The 25,739-nt window shown below is 40.4% G+C and overlaps 1 protein-coding gene across 1 annotated transcript in view; it reads left to right on the top strand.

The window, feature by feature from the left end:
- The window catches only part of Fat3 (FAT atypical cadherin 3), a 574,624-nt gene that overhangs the window by 447,196 nt on the left and 101,689 nt on the right, over positions 1-25,739 (top strand). The window contains exons 6-8 of the mRNA XM_004644764.2: positions 3,792-3,931; positions 18,999-19,274; positions 21,455-21,665. Coding sequence (XP_004644821.1) covers positions 3,792-3,931; positions 18,999-19,274; positions 21,455-21,665 — 627 coding nt within the window. The remainder of the gene's footprint in view (positions 1-3,791; positions 3,932-18,998; positions 19,275-21,454; positions 21,666-25,739) is intronic.

The raw sequence follows: 25,739 nt of genomic DNA on the forward strand, positions 1-25,739 counted from the left end.
TTTTTTGGCAGAACTGGGGATTGAACTCAGGCCCTTTTGCTTGCCAGGGAAGCTCTTATCCTACTGAGCCATCTCCCTGGCCCTCCACTCAGCATTTTGGAAGATTCTCCTGTAACACTTCTCCCTTCATGACTACTAGATTTGGGATGGTATTTATAAAGCTATATGTGCAGTGGGATGGAATCACACATGAAGGAGGGGATCTAGAAGCTTCTCTAACAGAGAGGCTTGAAATTTTCACCATTCAATCCGTAGATGGAGAGGTGGTGGAGCTTCTACACATTTCTAAAGAAAATCTTGATTCAATCATGGCCCAATGCCCTGTGACCCAGCACCTTCAAGCAGTAGCTCCTGGCTCAGTGTTTTCATTCATGTCCTATTTTAGGGTCTTTTGTAGGACATCCCTACTGGCTATGTTTAACTTTAGAATCCAGTAGAAATCCAGTGCACCTCTTTGGTTCTTTGTTTACTCTATGACACCTGTCTTGACCAAAAATGGTCAAAGAAATGTCCCTTATGTCAATTATCTGCTATGTGGGCTGTTCACAACCTTGCTTTTAACCATTTCTGCCGCACACCCCTGCAGCAACGCTCAGGCTGTGACATTTCTAATTTTCCACTTTGTTGAAACTCAAACCAGCTCTGCAGTGTCCCTCCCTCCCCCACCTTTATTTAGCCTCATGCTGTTGCACCAAACACACCCTGGCTTTGCATGTTCCATTACTGGCTCTGAGGAAGCACACCTTGTTTAAACAGAGTGCCTCTAGTGAAGTGGACTCCTTCCATTTGGATATCTTCACCCCAGATGATTTGGATATAGTTTCTGACAAAAATGAGTCACCTTTCAGGATAAATGGGAACCTGAAAAATGAGGCCTGGGGGAGAAATACAGTCGTTTATGAAACAGGATGCTAAAGTGTAGGGTATTAAATTGTGCAAGGGTTGACGGTGAACTGCTGGTCTAGATTCTGTGTCCCTTGTCAGAAATTCATTTGAAAACTCAAGGAGGATCTTGTTTTACATGAAATCTTTGCTTAACTAGGAGCAAATGTCCTGCAAATGAGTATCAGAGATTGTTAGCCATACATGGAGACTGAGGCACTCTCTGTTGGCTCTCTTAAGTGGGATCGCTCCTGCTCATTTAAGGGTTTCCAGTCTGGAGTTTTGAAACAGTAAAAGTGAATGAAAGAAAGACAGGAGCATGTATACCACAGCGGGAGAGGGAGGAAAAAAGAGCATTGTAAAAAATAAGTCATAGAAGTTGCTGAAAACGTAATTTGATACAAAAAAAAAGACTAAGACAAAGCACACTCGGGCTGCATATGACATATATAAGACATGTGAATTTTATACCACTGCGTATGTGGAGTGTTGTGTTTTTTTCTTTTGAGAAAAATGCAGATTTTAGTCAACAACAGCACATAAGATTTTTGTCATTTAAGCAGCAGCTGAACACTGAGATGTTTTCTTTTCTGTTCTTCAAGTTTATTTTCTTTGGTCTTTTAAACTGGTTTTATAATTTGCATAATTTGGGCCAGGGAGATAGCTCAGTGGCGTAAGTGCCTACTTGGCAAGCATAAGGTCCTGAGTTCAATCCCCAGTACCCCCCAAAAAAAGTTTAATTTACATTATTTCTATTTTGCCTGGGCCTATGAATTTTTACTTTCCAAATTAATTAACATTAGCTAATAATCCTTTACTATACAAAAAAATATTAATAATAAGTCCTTAGATTGAAGAAAGTAGACATCTTCTATAAAAATATTCTGAAGGTGATTTAATGCCACCCACTAGAAATAGCTGCAGAAGTTGATTCCTCCTCTGTCTTTCTTCTCCATTTTATGAAGCCATGTTCTGTGCTTTCTTGGAAAGTTTCCAGGACAAACTTTCTTTCAGAATGTTATCACTTGATAGCAAATAATTTTTCTAAGACCCTGATGCCAGACACTTCAACCAGCCTCCATTCTGTTCCAGTCAGTTAGTCACGTAAAACGTTCTTCTCGAATGAAAAGTGGTGTCCTAAGCTCACTTCTCTTGGCACCCTAGACCCCCAGCCCACTCCTGCTTGTCTTAGTCTTCAAAAGAGTTTTTGAGTTAATGATTAGTGCTTCTCAGTACATCAATTAAAGATATTAATTGCAAGATGAGTCTCTTTTTCGATGAAATTTTTGAAAAGTATGTCATTTCTAAGCAGTGCTCTGCTACCCCTGTATCTCCATAACTTTAATTAAATGTCAAGGGCAATTATATTCTCTCTAGAAATTAAATAATCTTAAGTGTATATGACAGCTGGAAGCAATAGGTATTTGAAATATGCATAGCCCTTTTTCTAAAAGTAAATCGTATCATTTATTTTGTGTCATGTACATCAGATTCTAGTAATTCAGGTAAAATTTTCATTTCCTTTAACTCATATACTCATTTATAATTGCAATATCATAAAAGTGAATTATTCATTGATCAGCAAAAAGAAATTTAAAAATGTAGAGTGTAATAAGAGTCTAGGGCCTGGGAGATAGCTCAGTAGAACAAGCACCTGCCTGGTAAGTGCAAGGTCCTGAGTTCAATCCCTGGTACCACAAAAAAAAAAAAAAAAAAACACTTTCCTCTCACTGGGGCCAGGGCGATGGCTCAATAGAATAAACACTTCCTTGGCAAGGGCAAGGACCTGAGTTCAATCCCTGTTTCCGAAAAAAAAAAAAAAAAGTGTCTAGTTTTCTTTTCTGAAATATGAAATCCAGTAAGTGCATTGCCCAGTGTGCTATAGCTAAATAAAATTATCCAAAAACAAAATTAGTTAATAGCATGAAACTTAAGAATAAAGTAGAGTTTATGAACATGTACCAATATAATTAACACAATTAAAAGTATTCTAGTATTTATATCATTATCCTTTGTCTCCCTTAACTGTTTGTTGTTTTTTGTTTTGTTTTTTTCATTTTGAGAAACCCATAAGCCACATTTGGGTTCACAAAGTTGGAAATTTCAGCAGTAATTTTAACAACGCCAGTGTTGTTTTAAGCAAGCCATTAACAATCTATAAGTGACAGCTGGCCCCAAGAGGGAGAAACAAAAGTTTTGCAAACCTTTACATAAATTGTCTTGTAAGTTAGTGCAATATCAGGTAGTATTTGCCCTCCTTCTTTCCCAATTTATAAGTTTCTATTATTTTAGGAAAAAATTAATTCATACTGTCAAGATGACAAAAACTGTTACTATAGACATCTCAGTTTGTAGATAGAGAATTTTTCATACAGAATTTATTTGTGTACTTTTTCTTATTTTCCACAGTCAAAATTTTATTTCTGACATTTAACCAAGGGAATCCTAAGTCTACCAGCCAAATGTTTACCGTCAATCCTAGAACAAATGTATCTACTCATTTTTGTCAATAATAACTGGACTATCTGTTTACTTATAACTTAATCTGCTTTAGAAAAACAAAAGGACCTCACATTTCAAGCCCAGAAGCCACAAGGGGCAGAAGGACCATCAGCTTTGTAAATAATTTGTAGAGTCAGTTTATGCTTCACTGCTCTAACATTACTGCTGAGGGTTTTCTTTGCAATACATTCTTTTTGTGACATTTTTATGCATTGTGGAGGCTGTATTTTGAAATATGAATTAAGTTAGAAGTAAAGACATCCCATTTAAGGTGTATAACGTTGAACCATAGGGGTGGGTGCTGGCCACAAAATATTTTTAAGAGTCCCCTCTAAAGATATGTGCTTCAGCCTGTGTAATAAGTTTTCAGATGTACTAATTTCATGTTGTTTCTGCGAAATCACCAGGGGGGAATTTTGACAGCTCTTTTGACGCAGAGAAGGGGGTCGGGACCATTGTCATTGCAAAGCCTTTGGATGCTGAGCAGAGGTCTGTCTATAACATGACTGTGGAAGTCACCGACGGGACAAATGTTGCTGTCACTCAGGTGAGAACTTACTAGATGTCAGGATGAAGGAAGTTCTGCTAAAATCAGGATTTCAGGCAATGAAAACAATGTCTAGTAAGTAGTAAATAATGCGCACAAACTTATAGTGTTCAAGAAGATCGTTTTAAAGAGTAACATAAAACAAGGGTTCTTCCATGGTATTTATGACTTAGCTGCCTCTTTCAAGATGCTGTGATTGTGCATGGAAGAATGATACACATTTGTTCCTTTTTTTCTAATGTATTTGGTACAGGGTCTCACTATACAGCTTGGACTCATAGTGATCCTCCTGTTTTCAGCCTCTCCAGTGCTGGGATGACAATCATGCGCCACCATGTCCAGTCTTTGTGGCCAGCTCAGCACACCCAGGGACAGGGCCAGTGCAGCATGTGGTGCCAGGGATCAAACCCCAGGCCCTGTGCTTGCCTAAGCAGCACATTTGTTTCTTACTCCTTGCTGTAGATTTGTCTCTGACAACTTTTCTTGAGTTTTCCAACAGAAAGATATCTATGTTGTCTTCATGACACTCTGTGAGATTCTTCACCTCCTCATTTTTTAATCAATGAAAGTTAAAACTAGAAAATATTGACAGTCTGACTGCATTTCACAGTAAATGTGGAAGTTCTCCACCATCTAAAGTCATACAGCCTTAACAAAGAACAAACCCAGGGACATAGGAACCCTGTTCTCACGTTCTAGCTTCTGTGCGACCGCTCTCTGTGTTGGTGGTCCAGTGGATGCAGGGTACTGATGTGTTGACCCCACTGCTAGGGAGCTTCCTGATGCTAACCTGTAGCTTGGCTCAGGGACCTTTTCTTACATTGGTTTCTTGAATGCATATGGAAGGGCGTTCAGAACAGAAGGGACGGAAAGCTTCTGGCCATCTTCAACTGCTTAGTTCATTTCCCTAAGCAAGAATCAATATGAGATGGATTTGCCTTGACTCTACTTGACTCTAAGATGTTCCATTTTTATCAGAGACTTCCATAGCCCAGCACTGGCAAAGACTGGCGCGTGTGTGTGTGTGTGTATGTGTGTGTGTGTGTGTGTGTGTGTGTGTGTGTTGCGCTTTTCTCTTCTGCTTGCTTTTCTCTCATGTCTCTGTGATCCCAGGAGGCACCACTGATTGATCAAGCTCTTTGCCTTTTTGTCCCTAGCAGTACCCTCAGAGTCTTTCTCAGCACATTGCTCCAGGTAGTGAGCAGGATTTTTTGTCAACCTGTAAGAAAGCAAGCACTGATTTATTTTAAATATCACATGAGCTTTTAGAACTAATCACTTTTACAAAGGAGTGAAGGAGAGTATTTCATGAGCTTTTTTAGCCAATAGCTTCTTAGCTTAAAGCTGTTTTAAAAATCTTTGACTTTTTCCTTTAAGTCTATTTGCAATTACAGAATGGGGAAGACTTAAAGGAAACAATTGGATTCATTTTGGTGCAGCCCCTTTACTTTTTCTTTTAATGTATCCCAGAAGGAAAGTGACTTAGGCAACCAATATGTCATATTTCGTGATCCTCCAGCCCGTATCCCTTTCTGGCAACCAGGATGACCATGTGACCCTATTTGCTTTAAAGAGTCCCATTTCTACCTGTTGCACTGGTATAATTATTAATATTACTCATTTACTCTCAAAATTACCCCTATTGGAACAATAAATTATATGATCTTCTTACATAAAACCATACTGCTTAGGGCATTTTCAAGATTAATAACTGTACACATGGAAAGGACGCTATGACTGAGATCCCAAGGGACCTGCACTGTCTAAAAGTATACTCTGAAGACTAGTATAACACAAACCACCTGCAGTATGTCTTCAGTGCTAATTCACTATAATGTGAATTTAAATTAGATTTTTAAATTAGCCACTTCGTAGTGTATCCAGCCTCTACTGTTTAATTCTACTTAAAAACTCAAAGCATATTTGAGCAAAACATAAGTAAGGCATAGAATCATACTCATTTCTAGATTTTTCTCTGGGATCTTATACCTATTCAATTAATGGTACTCAATATGCCCAAAATGTTATGGATACTTGTTAAATATTTTTGGAATGAATATTGGATATGACACATTCAGCAGTTCTTAGAATGTTGGATCTCCAAAACACACAACTGATTAATGTTGGCCAAAGGAAGAAAGGATGGGAGGGAGGAAGGGGGAAAAGAAAGAAAGAAAAAAGGAAGAAAGAAAGAAAAAGGAAGGAAGGAGGGAGGGAAGGAAGGAAGGAGGGAGGGAGGGAGGGAGGGAGGGAGGAAAGAAGGAAGGAGGAAGGGAGGGAGGGAGGGAGGGAGGGAAGGAAGGAAGGAAGGAAGGAAGGAAGGAAGGAAGGAAGGAAGGAGAAAAAACGGAAAGAAAAGAAAACTAATTTATTTTAGAGTTTCATTCAACCCAGATAAAAATCCATTTAACACCATTTATTCCACGAACATTTTTAAAGTTTGCACTATGGGCTAGGAGTTGTAGTAGGTGGGTACAGAAATGCAGGATTTTGTAGGAATTTTTTTCATGTCGTTTTGGTTTTAGTTTTGGTTTTTTTAGTTTTGAATTTAGTTTTGCTTGTTTGATTTTTGAAACAAATTCTCACTGTATTGTCCAGACAGGTCTTGAACTCTGCTTAAGAGTTCCTCCTGCCCTATGCTTCTGCATAGCAAGGACCATAGGCATTTGCTACTGTGCCCAGCAAGTGATACCAAGTTTTATATATGGATGGTTGATATGCCTTATTTAAAAAATTAATATGCAAACATATATTATAAGACTTTGAATAGACACATTGTTGAGTCCTGTGTTTGTTGATTAGATTTAGGTTACTATCTAGAATAATTCAAGAGTTCAAGAATTCGCTGCGCTTAAAAGAAGTCCTCTTTCAAGGGGTCTGTCTTAGCTACTTCTCTCATGTTCCAAGACAAAATACCTGACACCCAAAGTTAAGAAAGAAAAGCTTTATTTGGCTCATAATTTGTAAAGGTTTCAGTCTGCGGTCAGCTGCCTCTAGGGCGCAGGGTGGCACATGGCAAAGAGGCATCATGGGAACAGTTCCTGGGTCCCACAAGATAGCAAAAGCTACAAGAGGATGGAGACAAGACTCTTTCTATTCCTCATAGTGTATGCAGGCTACCCACCTTAGGGTGGGCATAGCACTCACGCCCTTGGTCCTAGCCAGAGCTATGCCAAACCCCTCCGTGCACTGACCTGCTAGCCATGCAGCCTTGATCCCAGCATCACATGCTGTAGATCCAGCCACCCCTGGGAAGGCCCCTCCACCACGGCTGCTTGAGGCTTTGGGGGACATCTAGACACAAAGCCCAGCAGAGTCAGACTACAGAGTCAGTAGAGAGTGTCAGGAGATTGCCTCGCAACTTCCTCTAATCACTCTAGAGGTTCCAGAGTAGATTCCTTCTTCTGAAGTAAGGACTAATTAGTTCCTAAAGTATAAATTGTGTAACAATATTACATTATTACCACCCAAAAACCATCACTCCATGGAATCGACCTATGTTAGACCCGAGCATCCCACTAACCTCTTCCAAGTTAGGTCTCTCTCACATTTACCAAAGCCTCCTTGGCGGTGCTGACAAGAAGGATTTTCTGAATTAGTCAACATTGCTAGTGTCAGGGACATTTTAACAAAGGGATGCTTGGGGAATGAAAGGCCTTCTAGGTTTCTTTTAGAAACCACTTAGGCATGTTCCAATCTGTGACCTTAGGCGACTTAATGATTTCACCATCAAACACATATCCCCTTCCATATGACTAAATAAATGTCCTGGAGCCCAAAGACACCTGCTCAGTATTCCTCAGAGAACTTTTCTCTCCTTTGTTCATTTAGGATCATAAAACATGGTATGACTCTGGCTTCAAATCAGCCATAAATAACATGTTGAATTTTACCCCACAAATGTCAAATAAATCAGAGCCTCGGGGATTCAGCGTCTACAGGGAAACCAGCCCTTCATCTTCATTTTGTTCTATTCTCCCAGCTCTCCTAGGATTCTTGGGCCTCAGAGCTACAAAACCTGATGATGAATAAACATCCTTTTTCTTTGCTGAGGTTGCTTAGTTGAGCACAGAATATAAGAAGGGAATTTAAAGTTGCAAAGATTTCATAGGGAGTGAACGAAAGAACAGAGACTCCCAATATGTACCAAAACCTCATGGCGAGATGGGCAGAGGGCTCCGCACAAAAACGTGTTTACTTTGTGTGGGATGCTATTGTACATTTTCTAACATAGCGTAGTACCAAATTGGTCCCCAGGTTGATGTCTCTGATTCAGAGGTGAGCAAGGTCACCTGGCTTGGCAGGGAAGGATGCGAGCAAGGTGACGCTGTCTGTGCTGGAGCTGGAGACAGGATAAGAAGCAATGAGGCACATTGACTATTCTGACTTCTAGAAAACATCCAGGCAGAGCTTGGGGCTCTGCAGGAAGGATGGAGTTCCAAGAGGGACGAGTTTACCTAATCTCCAAACACAACTGAGCACTCCAAAGTTGCTTTAGGGGGATTCCATGCCTCATTTTCAGACTATGATTTTTATATATAATTTAGTGTATTGAAGAACCAGGATTCCTTGTAGAAGTAATTAATTCCAGGCTCAGGGCAGGGGCCTGGGCATCTTATCATACTACAGAGAACTAGTGGAATCATGTTACAAGGTGATAAGAGGCCATTTGGGACAAATGGGACGATATGGGACAAGATGGAGAGGGTCTTTAATTTAGTTACTTTGTGAGTCAGGCACTATTTGTCGTTGGTCTTCCTCTATCTCCGGGAGGTGTCCACACTCTAATCTGAGATTGTCATGTTATGCTATGTGTCAAAAGGAACACTGGAGATAAAATTATAGTTACAGATATTAAGGCAGAAAATGGGTCCTGCACTACCCAGGTTCCAGGTAGGCACAATGTAATCACACAAGCCCTGAAGCAGTTACTTTTCTCTAGCTAGAGTCAGAAGAAAGGAAACAAAAGGTAAAGTCAGAGACTCTCAGTATGAGACGGATTTGAGACACCATTAATAGTTTGATGAAGAAGGAACAGCGGGACAAGGAATTCAGTAGCTTTGGGGAGCTGAGAGGTACTCCCAGCTGGCAGCCACCAGAGAAACAGAGACCCTAGTCCTGTCATCTCCAGGAACTGTACTCCTGAACAACCTGAAGGAACTTGGAGCAGAGCAATCCTAAGAGTGACCAAAAAGGAACGCATCCATGCCAAATGCTGGTCTTGACTTCTGGCCTACAGAACTCTGGGATGATGATGGTAGATGTATTTTGTTTGTATTTATTTTTTATTATTATTATTATTTTGTATTTTAGGGAAGGGTCTACATGCTGTTCAGGATCTCACTACTAGATCAGACTCATAGCGATCTGCCTGTTCACAGCCTCTAGAGCTGGGATTACAGGCGCAGGCCACCATGTCCAGGCTCAAATGCCCTCTCAGCATGCCCCCGGGGGTTGGGCTGGCACAGCAGGACTAAGGCTCAAACCTCTGGCCCCTGCTCCTGCTTGCAGACGCTTTAATCCACTGAGCTATTTGGCCGGCCCTATTTATTTATTTTTGTACAGGAATTAAACTTAGGAACTTGTACTTCTCAGGAGTGGATGTGGTTTCAAGCTTGTGATTCTGACATAAGCAATGAGATTCCAGATAAGGATCTTTCAAACACTATACTGTGATGCTTTCAAAAGGCAAAATTAGATCCTGGATTTCTGTTCCAAAGAACAGGAAGTTTTTTGAGTGGCCGCTTGGAAGGCTTGATGTCAACTTTCACAGACCGCCTCGGAGCTGGGAATGACAACAGAATACCCAACCTGTTCGTAAGCTCGATCTCAACAGGCTGAGTTTATTAGCATATCACACACATTGCCAAGAATCAGCCATTGCAGACTTGAGCAACTTCCCACTAATAGCCACCAAAACTCTCTGAGCTACTGCACCTTCGTAACAGACGCAAGTGAATTAACCCTGTGCCTCTCTCAAGAGGTCAGTGGATAAAAATACATAGTAAGGCCTGGTAGCAGATAACAACTACTTTCTCGATTCCCTGTAACACTAGGGAAGTTAAATCAAAAATTATCATTATTTACAGTTACCAGTGAGAAATGGAGGCAAAACCTGTTTAGGTAACTTGCCTAGGTGTATAAAAGTAAAAAAAATACAAACTTTCTCCTAATCATTTCTTTATGCAAATATGCAATGTGGTTCATTGTGGAAAAGCATAGCATGTGAAGAAAGAAGCCCGATCCCAAGTCTGAGTCAGCACTTGACAAACTGCTGTCCCTGCATGATGCCAGGAAAGCGGCTCAATATTTTCTTCCTCAAGGGGAAAAAGCCTTACATTCTTTCTGGGTTGTTATAAGAATGAAAAAATGTTCTTGGAAAGTTCTGATATAAAGGAAAGAAACTCCAAACCTGAAAGATATCTGGGATGAATTCCTGTTCTCTAAAATTGAAGAATAAATTTTAGGAATAACAAAGGTTAAGAGCAGAATATATTTGTTGAGGGAAAGCTCCTGTCCAAGAGAGGCACAGAAGGCAACCTAAGTGCATTGCCAAGGAACCTGTCTTTTTTAGGCATTTTTATAGAGCAAAACCACAGAGGTGAGGCAGACCTAAGATTACAAACATAATTGCTCAGCTAACATTGATTAGATCAGGATCAAATGGAGAAGTGAATCCTGAGACACAGGGCAAGTGGACACGGATACAGAACAGGAGCTTTTCCTGTAGGCGGATGTATTAGTGACTCTTCTGGGTTTTTTTAAGGTGATGGGTACCTATTTAGAATATCAACCCCTGATGTCTACCCTGAGGAAGACATGGAGGTGTTTTATTTAATCTTTTGTCTTGAGGTCTGGCCCACAGTGGGAATGTCTATCTCTCTCAGAGTTGCAGTGTCTCTTGTCTGCCATCCCATCTCCTAGAGGGCCTAACCCTGACTGCTGCTTATATTTCTAACTCAGCTGCCTAGTTCTTGGAAGCTTAAAGTGCTGAACGATTATTAACAAATTTGATTTTCAACTTAAAATTGGGATAACATACCTGGTCGCTACAAGCGAGGTATGTTACTTTCGTTGTTATATGTAAAAGCAGAGATAATTATGGGCCAGTAATCTAAAAATAACGTTGATTCAATTCAGGACCTCAGGATGAGTGATTTTGTGATTGGAATAAGTTTTTCTTATCCAAGTTTTACTCTGGATTTATAAAGATAGAAAAACCAGTTTGTACTTCTCTGCTTCACAGCCAACCCTGCCAATTCTAATAATCTCCAAAATTCTTATGCTTCACGAAGGTAAGCTCATCGAGCTAGGCCTCAGCCTGTTTGCCAGAGGGCCTGTGTTCCCTGAGGCTGGGCAGGTATGACCTGCTTCTCGGAAATAACCCTCGCTGTCTAGCCTCTGAAGCTCTACTATTCTTCTATGCGCTACATGTAGACTTCATCACAAGCCTGCTTTCCCAGAAAGCAGATTTTGTCTTGAAGATTTGGCTGTGTCTTATCCCTTCCCTTCCACCCCACATCCGCTTAAAACGATGGAGAAAGCAAATCCTTTTGCTAACCCTGTTCCATGAGTCTAAATCAAGAAACACCCAGGAACATCTCTCTTGTGAAAGGTTTTCTCTCATCTGCTTTAGTGTCACCTGCCTTTTAGCTGTTAGGATTTTCAGCGGCAGCACAGCAGAGACGCAGAAATAAAGTAGGGGACAGGGAGCCTTTATTAACCGAAGTCATGGCAAGGGTGATAGCAGGAAGATGGGGGGATCCTCGGCCCTGAGACAGGAAGCCTGGGACTTTACGAACTTTTGCTAGAGATGGAGTTTAAGGGGCAGGTTCAGTGACATACAAGTAGCTGATAGGCAGCTCCCTTGTAAATACCGGAAGCGTATCCAGGACTGGGGTGGGGAAGGAGAAAGTGGTCATTGGGAAGATAAAGCTGTTGTTTTTGGAATTCAGCCATGTTGAATCAGGGCCAGGATAATGTAGCAGTTTTTACTTGGCCTGGAACCTATCATTAGTAGGTAAAGAAGGCAGGGGCCCAACCCTTCCTTGTATATTTAGATCAAGAAAACACGAAGCAACTACAACTGCATGCAGATAAAATAGGCAGCATGCTGACTCTTAAAATATAAGACTTTTTAAAATGTAACGATAAGGCTTGGGGCTTTAGCTCAGTGGCACAGTGCCTACTTGGCAAGCCTGACATCCTCAGTTTGGTTCCTGGTGAAACAGGGGGATGAAACTCTCAACATGAAAGACACCTGGGATGAGCTCGTGTTTTTTAAAGCCAAAGCATGCATGTTAGGAACAATGGAGGTTAAGAGCAGAATATATTTATTGAGAGAAAGAAAGCTTCCATCCAAGAGAGGGACAGAAGGGGGGCCCAAGTGGATTGCCAGGGAACCTGTCTTTTCTAGAGTTTCTATAGAACAGAAACACGAGGTGAGGCGGGTCTAAGTTGGAAAGCATGGGAACTCACACACAAGATGGGGCAGCACTGTGGTCAACCAGAAAGCGTACAAGCATAATCACCCAGGTAAAAACTGATTAAATCCAGGACCAAATGGGAAAGTGAGGGCTGTATCAAAGGAGCATGAGTACGGAGCAGAGGCTCTTCCTGTAGCCGGTCAGTGACTCTTGCTGGCTTGTCCAAGGTGATGGATACCTACTTAGAATATCAATCCCTGGTGTCTATCCTTAGGGATATGTGGGTGTGTTTATTTAATCTTTTGTCTTGAGGTCTGTCCCACAGCAGACTTGTCTGTCTCTCTCATCGTTGCGAGGCATCTTGTCTTCATACTGGCCCCCAGAAGGCTCAGCCCCATCTCACTGCCTATAATATTTCTATCTAGCTCAGCTGCCTACAACACTGGTACCCCCCAAAAAAGGAGTGATGAAGTTTAATTATATGTAATAGATCTGGCCTGATAATGTGGGAGAAAAATCAGTTTTTGTAAGTGTATTCCCATTTTAGAGGCAGCAGAAAACTTCCTATTTGAAATAATGTTGCAGTTAATGTTCCTGATCTGAGTAGTCATGTCCTTCATTTATTTTGAAAATTTCTTTCTAGCAAAGAACATAATATCTACACATATCCTTGTTCACCTACATGCTACAAGTCTTCGCTCTTAGTGTCAGTGTGACTTTCAGTGCCCATGGAAACAATATGACAGGGTAAGCACAGGTCTGTCTCCACAGGACCTGGGCTCCATCAAAGCTGCACTTGCCCTAGAGCATTTGGACACCTCCCTTTGTATTTTCCATGTTGCCTAACTAGGGATATAAAGTCTAAGAAATCAACATCATACTGATCTGCACACTGTAAAACAAGTACAAGCTGATGTGACTTTTCAGCTTACACATTCACAAACAAAACTTTAAAAATCTTAAAGACTCATGTGCGTTGAGCTTGGAGAGACTATAAGAGGCATCTCCCTGGAATCCCAGCTATAAGATGTTTTCAGTATGTTTTTGAAAGGCCAGCAGAAGCAGCACAGAATTTCAATAATTTAGGACTTAATTGGTTCTAATAGAAGGCAGAGCTCTTACCCTACAACCTGCCCCTGTAGATGCTTCATGCCATGAGTCTTTGTAAGGCAGGACTTGGCTTCTACCCAGACGCAGTTTAGAAGAGCTCACACAACCCAGAGTGTTTGTGGTGGGCAGAATGAAACCAGCTCTGAAGAGACTTCCTATATTCAGGTTTCCTCCTGCTTTGATTCCATTGTACTTCCTTAGGCATTTCAATTACCATTTTGAACGCAACATCTCTGAGAGTTACTTTGCTTTGTTTGTTAGTTCTGGAGCTCACAAATGGCCCCAACTGTGGGAAATAAAAAGCAAATGAGGAGAAGGAAGTCTTTTACAGAGAAACACTTGTTCTGACTGTAGATTAGGCTCAAGACAAAGGAAGCAGAAAGAGGCAAGCTTTTCAAGAGCACATCAACTTTGAAACTTAGTGAAGGTCAGGGCAGGCTTGCTGGCCAGAAAGGCTTTTTCATCCGTTAATATAACTGCCTCTGTGAACACAAGTATTTTAGCATCCTGACTACATTAAATTGGATCTTTTAGAGGAAAGAAATGTATTCACAGAATGTAGTATTTTTTAACATATATGGAAGATGAAAATAATACCTGAAACTCTTATTAGCAAACTTTTCAACGCTGTTTCTAGCACAAACTACAGGACAAAGTTTGTCCAATATTAGAATTATTCCCAAGCACAAGTTGTTCTGTCACAGAAGTGATAACATTGTCCCTTTTCTTTTATTCTAAAAGTATATCTGTACTAAAGTGAGTGATAGTGTAACTGTTTATAAAGCCGGCCATGGCCTGCCCACATTCATTTCAAAAAACTAAACAGCTTCCTGCAGTGCAACTAACTACTAATGTATTATACAGTAGGGAATCATTAGAATCATTTTTTTAACATTTATTTTTTATTTTTTTTTATTTTTTTTATGTGTGTGTGTGTGTGTGTGTGTGTGTGGCCAGCTCAGCCCACCAGGGGGCGGGGATGGCTGGCATGTGGTGCTGGGGGATTGAACCGTGGTCCCTGTGCTTTACTAAGCTTGTTCTAAGTAGGTGCTTTAGACCACTGAGCCATCTCACCAGCCCTAGAATCATTTTTATTAGTCAGATAAAAGATAAGAACATTATTACGTCCAGTGCTATTTAATGTTGTGCTCTTAATACTAGACATGTGAGTAGACAAGACAAAACAGGCTGTGTAGTAGGAACTATAAAGGAAAGAGAAGAGCAGCTCTATCTGCATGTAAAATGGTGGTTTATCTAAAAAAGCTTAAAAGACTCACTGGAAAAGCTACTGCAAATAGTAGAAAATGTACTAAAATACCATTATAAATTGAACAGAAAATAGCCTAGATGTATTTATGGCTCATGAAAAAATATGAAAAGACATTGAAAAGGAGCATCCCACTTAGGATAAACACATCCTTTAAAGAATATTCAAGGACTGGGGAGATAGCACAGAGGCACAGGGGCCTGCCCGGCAAGCACAAGGTTCTGAACTCAGTTCTTGATGAAGAAAAAAAAAAAAAAATTCAAGACATACTTGGGGCAAACTAAAATATCCCAAAAAACCAATACAGCAGAACTGAACTTAAGAGAAAAAAGAAACTATGTTCTTAGAGAGGAAGACCACATTATAAAGAAATCTGTTTTCCCTTGGTTAACCTAACCTAAGTCTAATTAAAAATATTGCTAAACTACACAGGTTGATTGTAAAGTATGTAAGAAGAACACAGCCAGAAAAACTTTGAAAAAAAAAAGGATAGCCTGGCCTTTCCAAACATAAGAAGTATCATAAAACCTCTGCAAGTAAACATCTTATTACTACTGTATAAAATATTTTTTAAAAAAAAGATAGGTCACCATATTAGAATAGAAAATCCAAAAATACCCTAATTGCATATGTAAATGCAGTATAGAATAAAAGTGGATGCTCACATCAATGGAAAGTGAGTTGTTTTTTGAAAAGTAGCATTAGAAAATGCAGAACATGCAGGAAAAAATAAAGCTGGATTCATTCTTCAGATAATATGCCAGATTCCTCATGAAATATGCCAGGAAAGTTACGAATGGGTTAGATATATATATATATGAAAAAAGAGAAAATATAGAAATACTATTTTTAAAAGATGGATGTGTTTATCTATAAGCCAGAAGTACAGATAATATTTTAAGCTCTGACTTACATCCAGAACCTATGAAGAAAAGATCCATGTGTTCGTGTTAGCATAGCAAAAAAAAAAAAATCACTGTGGGCAACATGAAGTACATAACAAAATTAAAAAACAGATTTGAAATTTATCTCCCCACGTTAACAAAAAGGAAAAAGGAAAAAGACCATCTAACTGGAAAAGAATAAGCTGTTATAAATGCCCCAACCAAAAAAGAAAAGCAAATGGCTCTTGGTGTGCGAAAACTACACTAAAATAGCATGTTTCATCTCTCATACTGGCAAAAAAAATTCAAATCTTAACACTGACTTTTTTGGCAAGACTGTGAGAGATAGTCATTCTCGTATGTTGCTGTGACAATCCAAAAATGATAAAAACCTTAGAAAAGGAAAACACTGAAATAGCATTGAAATTGTCTAGTTTTGGCCAATAGGAATCTCTTCAGGTTGGCTCTAATCAAGAAACCCAATTCTTAGATACAAATATATACTAACAAAAATATGAAAAAATATGGCCACAGGGCTGCTCTCCATACACTTTTTCTAAAAGTAAAAATGAAAATATCTGAAATCAACACCAACACAGGACTTGTGGCGTTGGCTTTGGTGACTCTAGTCAGTCACGCTTCCGTACTGCTGTGGAGCTGTCTGCAGCACACATGCAAGTCTCAACAACACTGACAACAATTGGAGTTAGGTCACTCTTCCTTGTGGGGGCTGCCCTACATGCAGGGAAGCATGGTTAGTAGCATCCCTGGCCTACCACATGCTGGATGTCAGCAGCATCCCTGCAGCCAGCAGCAGCAAGGCATGCTGCTAGTGGCAGTTTTGCACAGTCCCTGTGGAGTAAAATCATTCCTAACTTGAGAGCAGGCACCACTGCCATGGGTGAAAGGAGAAACAAAAGTGAAAGCAATGACATTAAGTAAAAAAAATCTGTGTCCTAATTGTGAAATGACAGTAGCAGGATGAACTCTAAAAATTTACTTTTTAGAAATCCTTTCCTACTCTGTCCAGGGAATAAACAAAGCCTGATGGCCAATACAGAAGCAGCAGGCACTCCTACCACTGGATTACGGTCTCTAACTACCATTTCTAACTAAAAAGAAACCAAGGCTTTGGGGAGAGAGGAATACTTTAGGATTGGGACCAAGAAAAAATCCAACATACAAACAACCCTAGCAAAAATTACCAGGAGAAATTAGTAATTGAAGAGTCCTCGGTTTGCATCAAAAAACCTCAAGAGCCAACCTGAAGAGATTCCCACCAGTCAAAACTAGACTAGTCGTACATCAATGAAAAGACTGTGTATCAATCCATCAGTACACATAATAGCTTTACTGGACAGAAACAGTCAGATGTCATTGAATTCATGAGTTTGTAATAATATTTGAAAGAAATGCCTCATTATTCACTTCCAGAAGATTTAAGGCACCACCATCTTATTTCACAATGATTGAAGGAAATAATTAAATAATTTTTCATGCCTTTTTAAAAAATATTTATTTATTTATTTATTTATTTATTTATTTATTTAAGTACAGGGTCTACAGGGGTCTCACTACCTAGATCGGATTCAGTGATTCTCCTCTTTTCAGCCTCCCACGTGCTGGGATTACAGGCGTGCGCCACCACTCCCAGTCTCAGTCGCCACCTCACTGCGCCCCAGGGGCAGGGGCAGCATGGCACAACAGGAATCGAACCCCGCTCACTGCACTCTGCCTAAGCAGGCGCTTTCATCTGCTGAGCTATCTGGCCAGCCCTTGCCTTTTTTTGTATAAACTGTATTTCAGAGTAACCATAAAAATGTGAAATTTCTTTGTGCAAAGCTATTCCAGCCAATAAATGCAAAAGAATAATAAAATTGAAATATTAATATTTGAAAACTTTAACTAAATAATGTTAATCCATGTAATGATTAGGGCTATTAGCATCACAGAATAAGAGCGGGAGCTAAATATTATGCATCATCAGAAATACACTGTATCATTTAGAAGAAATGTTCTCATTTTTATTTATTTTTACTTATTTATTTGGTATAGGGTCTCACTACATAGCTCAGACTCATAGTGATCCTCCTGTCTCAGCCTCCCCAGCACTGGCATTATAGGCATGCACCTGGGGTTCTGGGGTCAGCACAGCATGTGATACTGAGGGCCAAACCCAGGTCCTTGTGTACATCAGGCAGGTGCTTAGACCACTGAGCTATCTCCCCAGCCACAAGGAATGTTTTTTTAAAGGAACAAGAAATTGAAGCTGAATTTTTTCGAGCCTCCTAGATCAAACAACCAATTCATAAACAATACAAACAACAGAAAGATGTTTTGAATAAAACCACAGGGATGTTATGAGCAGGGTTCTTATTGGACTCTAAAGAAAAATGGTTCAGTGTCTTCAGCACCAATAATAACAATGCAAAACTGGCAAGGAAATAGAAATCACCAGGGAAATGTAATTAAAAGATATATCAACCAATTGCAATGTTTGGACCTCATTTTTATATCCAGATTAAATTAAATTAATATATAGTTACACATACACATATGAAAATGTCTTAAAGGAATTGGAGAAATATAAACACCAACTGATGATAAGTATATTCTCCATTTAGATACAACAAAACTACTAAATGTGTGTTTTTGTTTATTCTAAGAGTATCTTCCAGGGACACATATTTAAATTACATAATAGCTAGTGTTTGTTTCACAGTAATAGGGATATCAAATGGGCATGAAAGGAGGATAGGTGAAACCCTGGTAGGCACGAGCTCATCATTGTCAAAGCTGAGCAGGGACTACAAAAGCATACATTAAGCAATTACTTTTGTATCTCACCGGAAACTTTCATAACACAACACTTTATGAAAACATCGATTTGGAAACTTCTATTTCATACATCACTAGCACCACGACCTTGGCTGTACCCCTCCCATCTGAAGGACAACCACAGGGTGCGGACAGTGGAGGTGGAAGCTCTGACTATTTTTGTCCCTCTCTTCCCTCCATCTCTGTGACTCTACCCCTTCAGCCACTCCCACCACATTACTCCACCAGGAGAAGAGATGGGTAAGGAGAACATTGATAGTAAAAATTTACAAGACAAAGGCCACCTTACTCCTTCTGGTAGAGCCTCATTTGTTCAGCTAGTAGTGAGAATATTGATCACTCATAATTTATATTCCTGCTTATGTGAGCTACTGGTATTGGTCAACCTCTCATTACAGTATTTGTATAAGAGAGCTTCCTACATGTTAAGAAAACTGCAGAAGCTAGGACCCAAGGTCACGGGGGTGGGGTAGAGTGGACCTCTTTTATTGGCAGTGAGTGAGCTGGTATTAGTCATTTCTCTTGTCTTCTTTTAACTACAGGTATTTATCAAAGTGCTGGACAATAATGATAATGGCCCAGAATTCTCTCAACCAAATTATGAGGTGACAATTTCTGAGGATGTGCTTCCAGATACAGAAATACTGCAGATTGAAGCCACCGATCGAGATGAGAAGCACAAGCTGAGCTACACTGTACACAGCAGCATTGACTCCATCAGCATGAGAAAATTCCGGATCGACCCCACCACCGGCGTGCTGTATACCGCGGAGAGGTTGGATCACGAGGCCCAGGAGAAGCACATCCTCAACGTAATGGTAGGATCAAGCTGCTGTCTTGCTCTCTTGACAACCATTACCAGTGCAAGGCACAAACACCTTAGTCTTAGAAGTATATGGCCCTTCTGGTTTTGCAAGTAGCAGTAAATTTGTTTTTTTCATTGTAGCATTAGACAAATCCTGCAGATTTTGGCAGCTCAGTAAATGCGGCTGACAGACTGGCTTGAGAGGAAAGGAATGTTCCAGCCCTGTTCCCAGGCTGTATGGTTGGTTTGCCTCCAGAAGACAATGCAAAAATATTTACAAGAGGTTCTTGTAGAAGTTAGTCATAAGGGTAATCGTTTGAAATCTGTACAGTGCTCAGTCCTTGAAAACATTTAAAGACCCAATTACTACTTACTGCTCTGGCCTTGGACCTAGTACTGCATGCAGGAACACAAAAGAGATCTTGACACACACCAAACCCTGCAGAGTTGTTCAGTCTGCATTGGTGTTCATTTATGTTCCTTCCTATTATGTGGGAGAATTTTCTTCAGTTTTAAAATAGGGTGTTTTTGGATCACGTTATTAAAAAAGTGGAGATTAAGAGGAAACACACTTAGTTGTTGCATCTTATAATATATTTTTAACAACCTGAGAGCTCCATGGCCAATGCATGGACATTGTCCATCAGAGCCTTACTGTGCTCTTGAAGATCAGGTTGGATGACGGACACTTCATTCCTTGTACTGATTGGCTTTACGATACACTAAGACTCAACAAATGCATAAGCAGCTAAAAGTAATCTTCCACTGCCTGCTACTTTTCTCTCATGAGATGGAAAGCCTTTCTGGAGAAGAGGAAATTTATGTCACCTGCCCTTGGCTATGGCTTATACCTAAAACTCTAAGGGACAGGAGGGGCAGCTCACACAGTCATCCACTTCATCCCTCTGATCATTCATTCATTCATTCATTCACTCAAGAGATACTTCATGCATGTAGTGTCCATCATGCAGTGCTCTGGGTGCTGAGGACACAAAACAGACAAAGAACCTGCACATCTGGAGCTAGCATTCAAGTGCAGGTAAAGAGCCCACGTTGGCCCCCAGGTATGGCCGGCAAATTGATAGAAGTTCAGCATCTTCACTGGGTCAGTGTCGCATGAAGAAACATTGTGCCCGTGACTAACTCTATTCTTGCAGTTCAAGTCATTTCTGTTCATCCTTTCCTCCAACATAGAATTCGGTTTGGCCCCTCCTTACCATTTATCATTTATGTTATTGAATATTTAAAGCAAATAAGTCGTTGAGGTTGCCTTTCTCCAAGCCAGGCCATTTTAGCCATTTCACTCATTCCTTCTAGGTGCTGTCCATGAAGCCCTCTTTCTTTCTGATGGCTCTTTTCTGTATATTTTCTAATTTCTTTGCATCTTTCTGTGAAGTTATGCAGTCTGAAACTGAACAAGCCAAAAGGACACATTTGATTCACACTCCCTCAAATGATAGCAGAGCCATGTGGTAGTGGTTAAAAGAATGGATTATTTATAACCTTCTCTCATGTGACAAATGGGGAATTGTTTGGAGAAGTGCTTTGATAAAGTCACACTGAGACCTCAACTTTAAAAATTAAGGCTGGCCTCTCTCTCTCTCTCTCTCTCTCTCTCTCTCTCTCTCTCTCTCTCTCTCCTCTTAGCCCTTGCGAGTATTGGATCTTCTTGCAGGAAGGCACCACATGCTGGCATTTCTGCCACCTCTACTTGGGCTTGTTACCTCTTCCACGAAGCTGAACACTAGATTAGGCTCTTCTTCAACTCTGAGTGCACTTCGGACATAGCCCGTGCCTTCACATAGCACTGTGTGTTACACTTATTGACTTGTCTGTGTTCCCCACTCTAACCTTCTTGAGCATAGGGACTGTACACATTTCACTACTAAATCACTAGAGTCAACCCTGGGATTTGATAGACAGATAGCTATAAATGTTTGTTGAATGAATGGATGGCCATGGAGCACTGAACTCGTAAAGTCCACTCTTGATTTTTCTCATAAAAGAGCCTCCGTCCCCCATTCCATGAGCAGCTCTAAACATAGACGTCAAGGAGGACATCACTATGTAGAGACCTAGAGCAGAGTGTCATGACTGTGCTATCAATTTATCAGTGCTGCGGGCCCAGATGAAGCCCAGACTCTAGGCCAGGCATCCAACTGAGCACTACTCCTTCTTGTGTTTTGCCTAAAGGTCAGAGATCAGGAGTTTCCTTATCGAAGAAATTTGGCCCGAGTCATTGTGAATGTGGAAGATGCTAATGATCACAGCCCTTATTTTACCAACCCACTGTACGAAGCATCTGTGTTTGAATCGGCTGCCTTGGGATCAGCTGTTCTGCAAGTGACGGCTTTGGACAAAGACAAAGGGGAGAATGCAGAACTCATATATACCATAGAAGCAGGTGAGAGCAGTTGCGCTGCACAGATTTCAGTGTAATACACGGCCCTGGACCCAGGATTATATATCACCATGTGCAATGCAGGTTGTTATGACGCTAAATGAAATTTTGGATCAAGCAGTCATCCTCTTTGTGTGTGCTGGTATATAAAGTTGTTGGCATTTCAGTGATACATTTTCTATTATCAACAGTGAGGAAAGACTTTCCTCTTTGTGTTCAGTGTCAGAGTGTTTTCTGAAATGGCAAAGGAAGAAGAAATGTGCAATACATTCTGTGGCTTTTACCCCCATTCCAACAAACCATGGCCTCAGACTAGAATAACCAGTCTACCATGGCCTCAGGGCTGCCTGGCTGTTCTGCAAATTGGATCTCACATACCTTTGTTGATCTATCAGTAGGTGGGATGCGGGGATGGGGTTCCAGAGCTAGCATGGCATGCAGTACCAAGGAAGCCGGGTCCTTGAGCTTGCCAGGCAGGCACTTAGACTACCGAGCTATCTCCCCAGCCCAAATTTGAGATTTGTTTTTAAAGCCAGTTTTAACATCTGTAAGATAAGCTCATAGTTTCCAGATGGCTTGAAGATGGAAAGCTGAACAGCTATGACAGAGAGATAAATGTCCAAGCAAGATAGGACTGGAGACCTAAAAGGGGCAAATATCTGTTACGCACTCCATTTTCCTTCCCCTGCGCTGTCTTTGGGAGTATTCTGACCACATATTTCCCGAACATCCCACAGCATTATGTCTGCCCTACATATGCCAAGTGCATCCTCCTTCCACACCAGCAGGAGAAAGGCTTCTATCCTCTATAGAAATGTAGAGCATTTTTATGAGCAGTCAAATTAAAATAGAAAGGCTAGAATGACAGTTTGGGTTTAGGCATGTTAGAAAGAGAACACAATAATCTTCTTTTAAAAAAAATCCCTATATCAAATAATAATCTAAAACTATTTTCTGTTCTAGACCCCTGAATTGCACCTGAGTCTATGATGACCTCTATATTAAAAAAGAGAAAAAAAAAAAAAAAAAAGAAAAGCTTTGGTCCCTAACAGCCAGGTGCTTAAGCGAATCCCTCCATTCCTTTTCTAGATTTCCATAAGGTTTTCTTTCAGCCTAAAGCCTTGCCAGTATTTTGAAATGCTGTCTTCCATCTATTTAATGTTTTTGTTATTTACTTATATAATCCTTATTCTTTTGATTCTACAAATAGAAAAGGGAAATCTTTTGCAGAAAATGTTATCTAATCCAACAGCTATTTGGTTCTTTTTTCTATTCTTATTTTTTTCTCCCTACATTCATTCATCCCTATACATAGTTTCATGTCATTTGGATATAAAGCCTAGTTTTAACTTTTTAAGTCACTTTTCTAAACATTTGTCTGTCTACCTATACCTGTTTTGTACATCGTCATTAAGGCTACTACTTCTCTAGATAGCCAGATAATATTTAAACCAATATGGAGATTCTCAAAAAGTAGTTCACTTATCAGCCAGCAGAAAGCCTACTTTACTTAAGTTTTAAACTCCAAGACTACAGCCTGGTTGTCTGTCATTATGTTAACAATTGACTAAAAGAAGAAAAAATTATTTCCTGTGAATATCCTTTATAAAGAAAACCTAAATTTCCAGAAAACCACACACAAAAATGAGATCTGAAGAAAAAAAGGTGTTATATTATATGTGTAAAGAATGATAGGAATTACAATGTGTACACTAAGGGTCCCATAGCTGCTAGGCCCCTCCACAGACTCAAGGTGCACCCTGGCCAGGAAATCTCCTCAGACAATGAGAAGAGAGGCTGATCCCCAACGTTTCAGCGTTCTGAAGCAAATGACAAGTGGCTGTGTAAAATGTTACCTTTTTATTTGACTTCTTTAATACACCTCAGATAAGCAAGATTTTACTGTTTATTGGTGGTCTATAAATTTCCTATCTCTTGCTCACCCTGGGGAGTAACTGCTAAAGCTATTTATTTTGACTTAAAGGACTGAAGCAGAATTTAACTGCAGAGTTGCAGGTCATCTATTTGGTTCAAGTTTTATGCCTGGTGCTAGTGATGGTTCTGAGACAGCAGAAGAGAAGAGAAACAGGCTACATACTGAGTTAGATAGAGACCTACTGAATCCTAAAAGGCATGCACAAAGATGATTTAAAACCTTTTTGGGCTGGTGAGATGGCTCAGTGGTCTAAAGCACCTACTTAAAAAAAACAAAAAAAACAAGCTCAGCAAAGCACAGGGACCACGGTTCAATTCCCCAGCACCACATGCCAGCCAGCCCCGCCTCCTGGTGGACTGAGCTGGCCACACACTCACACACACACACACACACACACACACACACACATAAATAAAAAAATTAAAAAAAAAAAAACCTTTTTTAGATCAATCTCTCCTCTCATTCCTTCCAAAAATAACTATTGAGCACCTTCTTTGTGGCAGGCCTTGTGCTATGTACCAGACAAGTCATGATCCTCAAGAGGAGAACATCAGGTATCCAGCTGTCAGAAGTCTTCAAGAAGCCATAGATTACAGAAAATAAGCAAAGCTTCATTTCCAAATATTCTAGACTAGAAAGAGAGCACATGCAGGAACTGGATCCCAAGGAAATGAGGCAGGGTGTGGAAGAGGAAAAGGGAAGGAGGTGAACTGGAGTACAGTGTGCTGGAGGGCTACAAGGGGCGGCTCAGGGGTCATGGGACAGCAGGTTTGCAGAGTCCTCTTGGAGTTCCAGATCTCGCCCCATGTAACATCTGCTATAAAAATACCTCACTAGGAATGAAGCCATATTTCTGGGCCTGGGGTGAGGGAGGGCTTCCCAAGAAACTGAGGTAGGGTCCCATAATCTAGAAGCACAGGGACATGCTGGGTTAGCATTTGTCAGTCAGGACTGGTGCCATCCCTGGAAAGTAACCACTGCGCAGGAGAAATCCTTCTGGCTTAACTCCATGGTGCTCTTCATTGAAGGCTTATTTAAATAATCATTGAACTTTTTGTTATTGTCATCACAAAATGGTCATGTACAGATGGCAATGTAAAAGCTCATTCCAATATCAAGCCTAACATTGTTTAATATTCACATTTTGAAGGTAGAATCAAATAATATCTTTATATGGTATGTTACTTCTTTAAAAATAAATAATCAAATGAATTTTACATGCATATAACCCTTTTCTATTCAGGCATAGAAAAAATATATTTAATAATTGCATAACAAGAGTATGTACACAGCTTTATTTGCTGTTTATTTCAATAAGCATATCGTACAAACTAACTCTGTCTTAATGATTCCTATCTTAATGATTTTGATACTTAAGTGATCTGTATGCCTGCCCAACTACAGTATCAAAAGGAAAGAAAAATGCAGATACGCTTGAATAACCAATATCTTTAACTTTTAGTTTAAAGAAATCTAAAAACAAAGGCATGTGTTTTTGCCTTCTTTTCTTTTCTTTCGTTTTGTTTAAATGTTTTTGGCACAGGGTCTCACTGTACAGCTTGGACTTGGAGTGAGTGATCCTCCTGTTTTCTGCCTCCCCAGGTCTGGGATTACAGATGTGCACCACCACACCCAGACTCTGCTCAGCATGCCTGGGGTTGGGGCCAGCACCGCCTTCGGTACTGGGGATCAAACCCCAGTCTCCACACCTGTCTAAGCAGGAGCAGGCATGTGTTTCTTGAGATGTGTCAGGAAGCCTGAGGAAAGAAGCACACAGCAAGCTGAAGGCTGTATCTTCATACTGGCCACTGCCTTTCAGCCCTGTGTCACTGTTTAGCCTTGTCTCTATTCATCAAGTTTTATGTTTTCCATTTTCTATTTCATCACCCTCAATAATCCCAAATTCTAAGTTATTGCAGAGCAGCGAAACCTGAACAGGGCAGCTCTTCTCATTTTGTCAAAGTGGGACCCCATGTTTCCTGCTTAGAGACTGCTTACACCTCAGATTTCATAAACCTTATTCCTCACGTTATTGGTTTCAAGGCTGATTCCAATAATCAACAGTTTCCTACTTCACCAGAAACCTCCTAAATGCTTAGTGAACAGAATGGCTATCAATTGGAGCCACCACCTGGGAATAT

Source organism: Octodon degus, unplaced genomic scaffold (genome assembly GCF_000260255.1).
Source record: "Octodon degus isolate 3935 unplaced genomic scaffold, OctDeg1.0 scaffold00209, whole genome shotgun sequence".
Lineage (NCBI taxonomy): Eukaryota > Metazoa > Chordata > Mammalia > Rodentia > Octodontidae > Octodon > Octodon degus.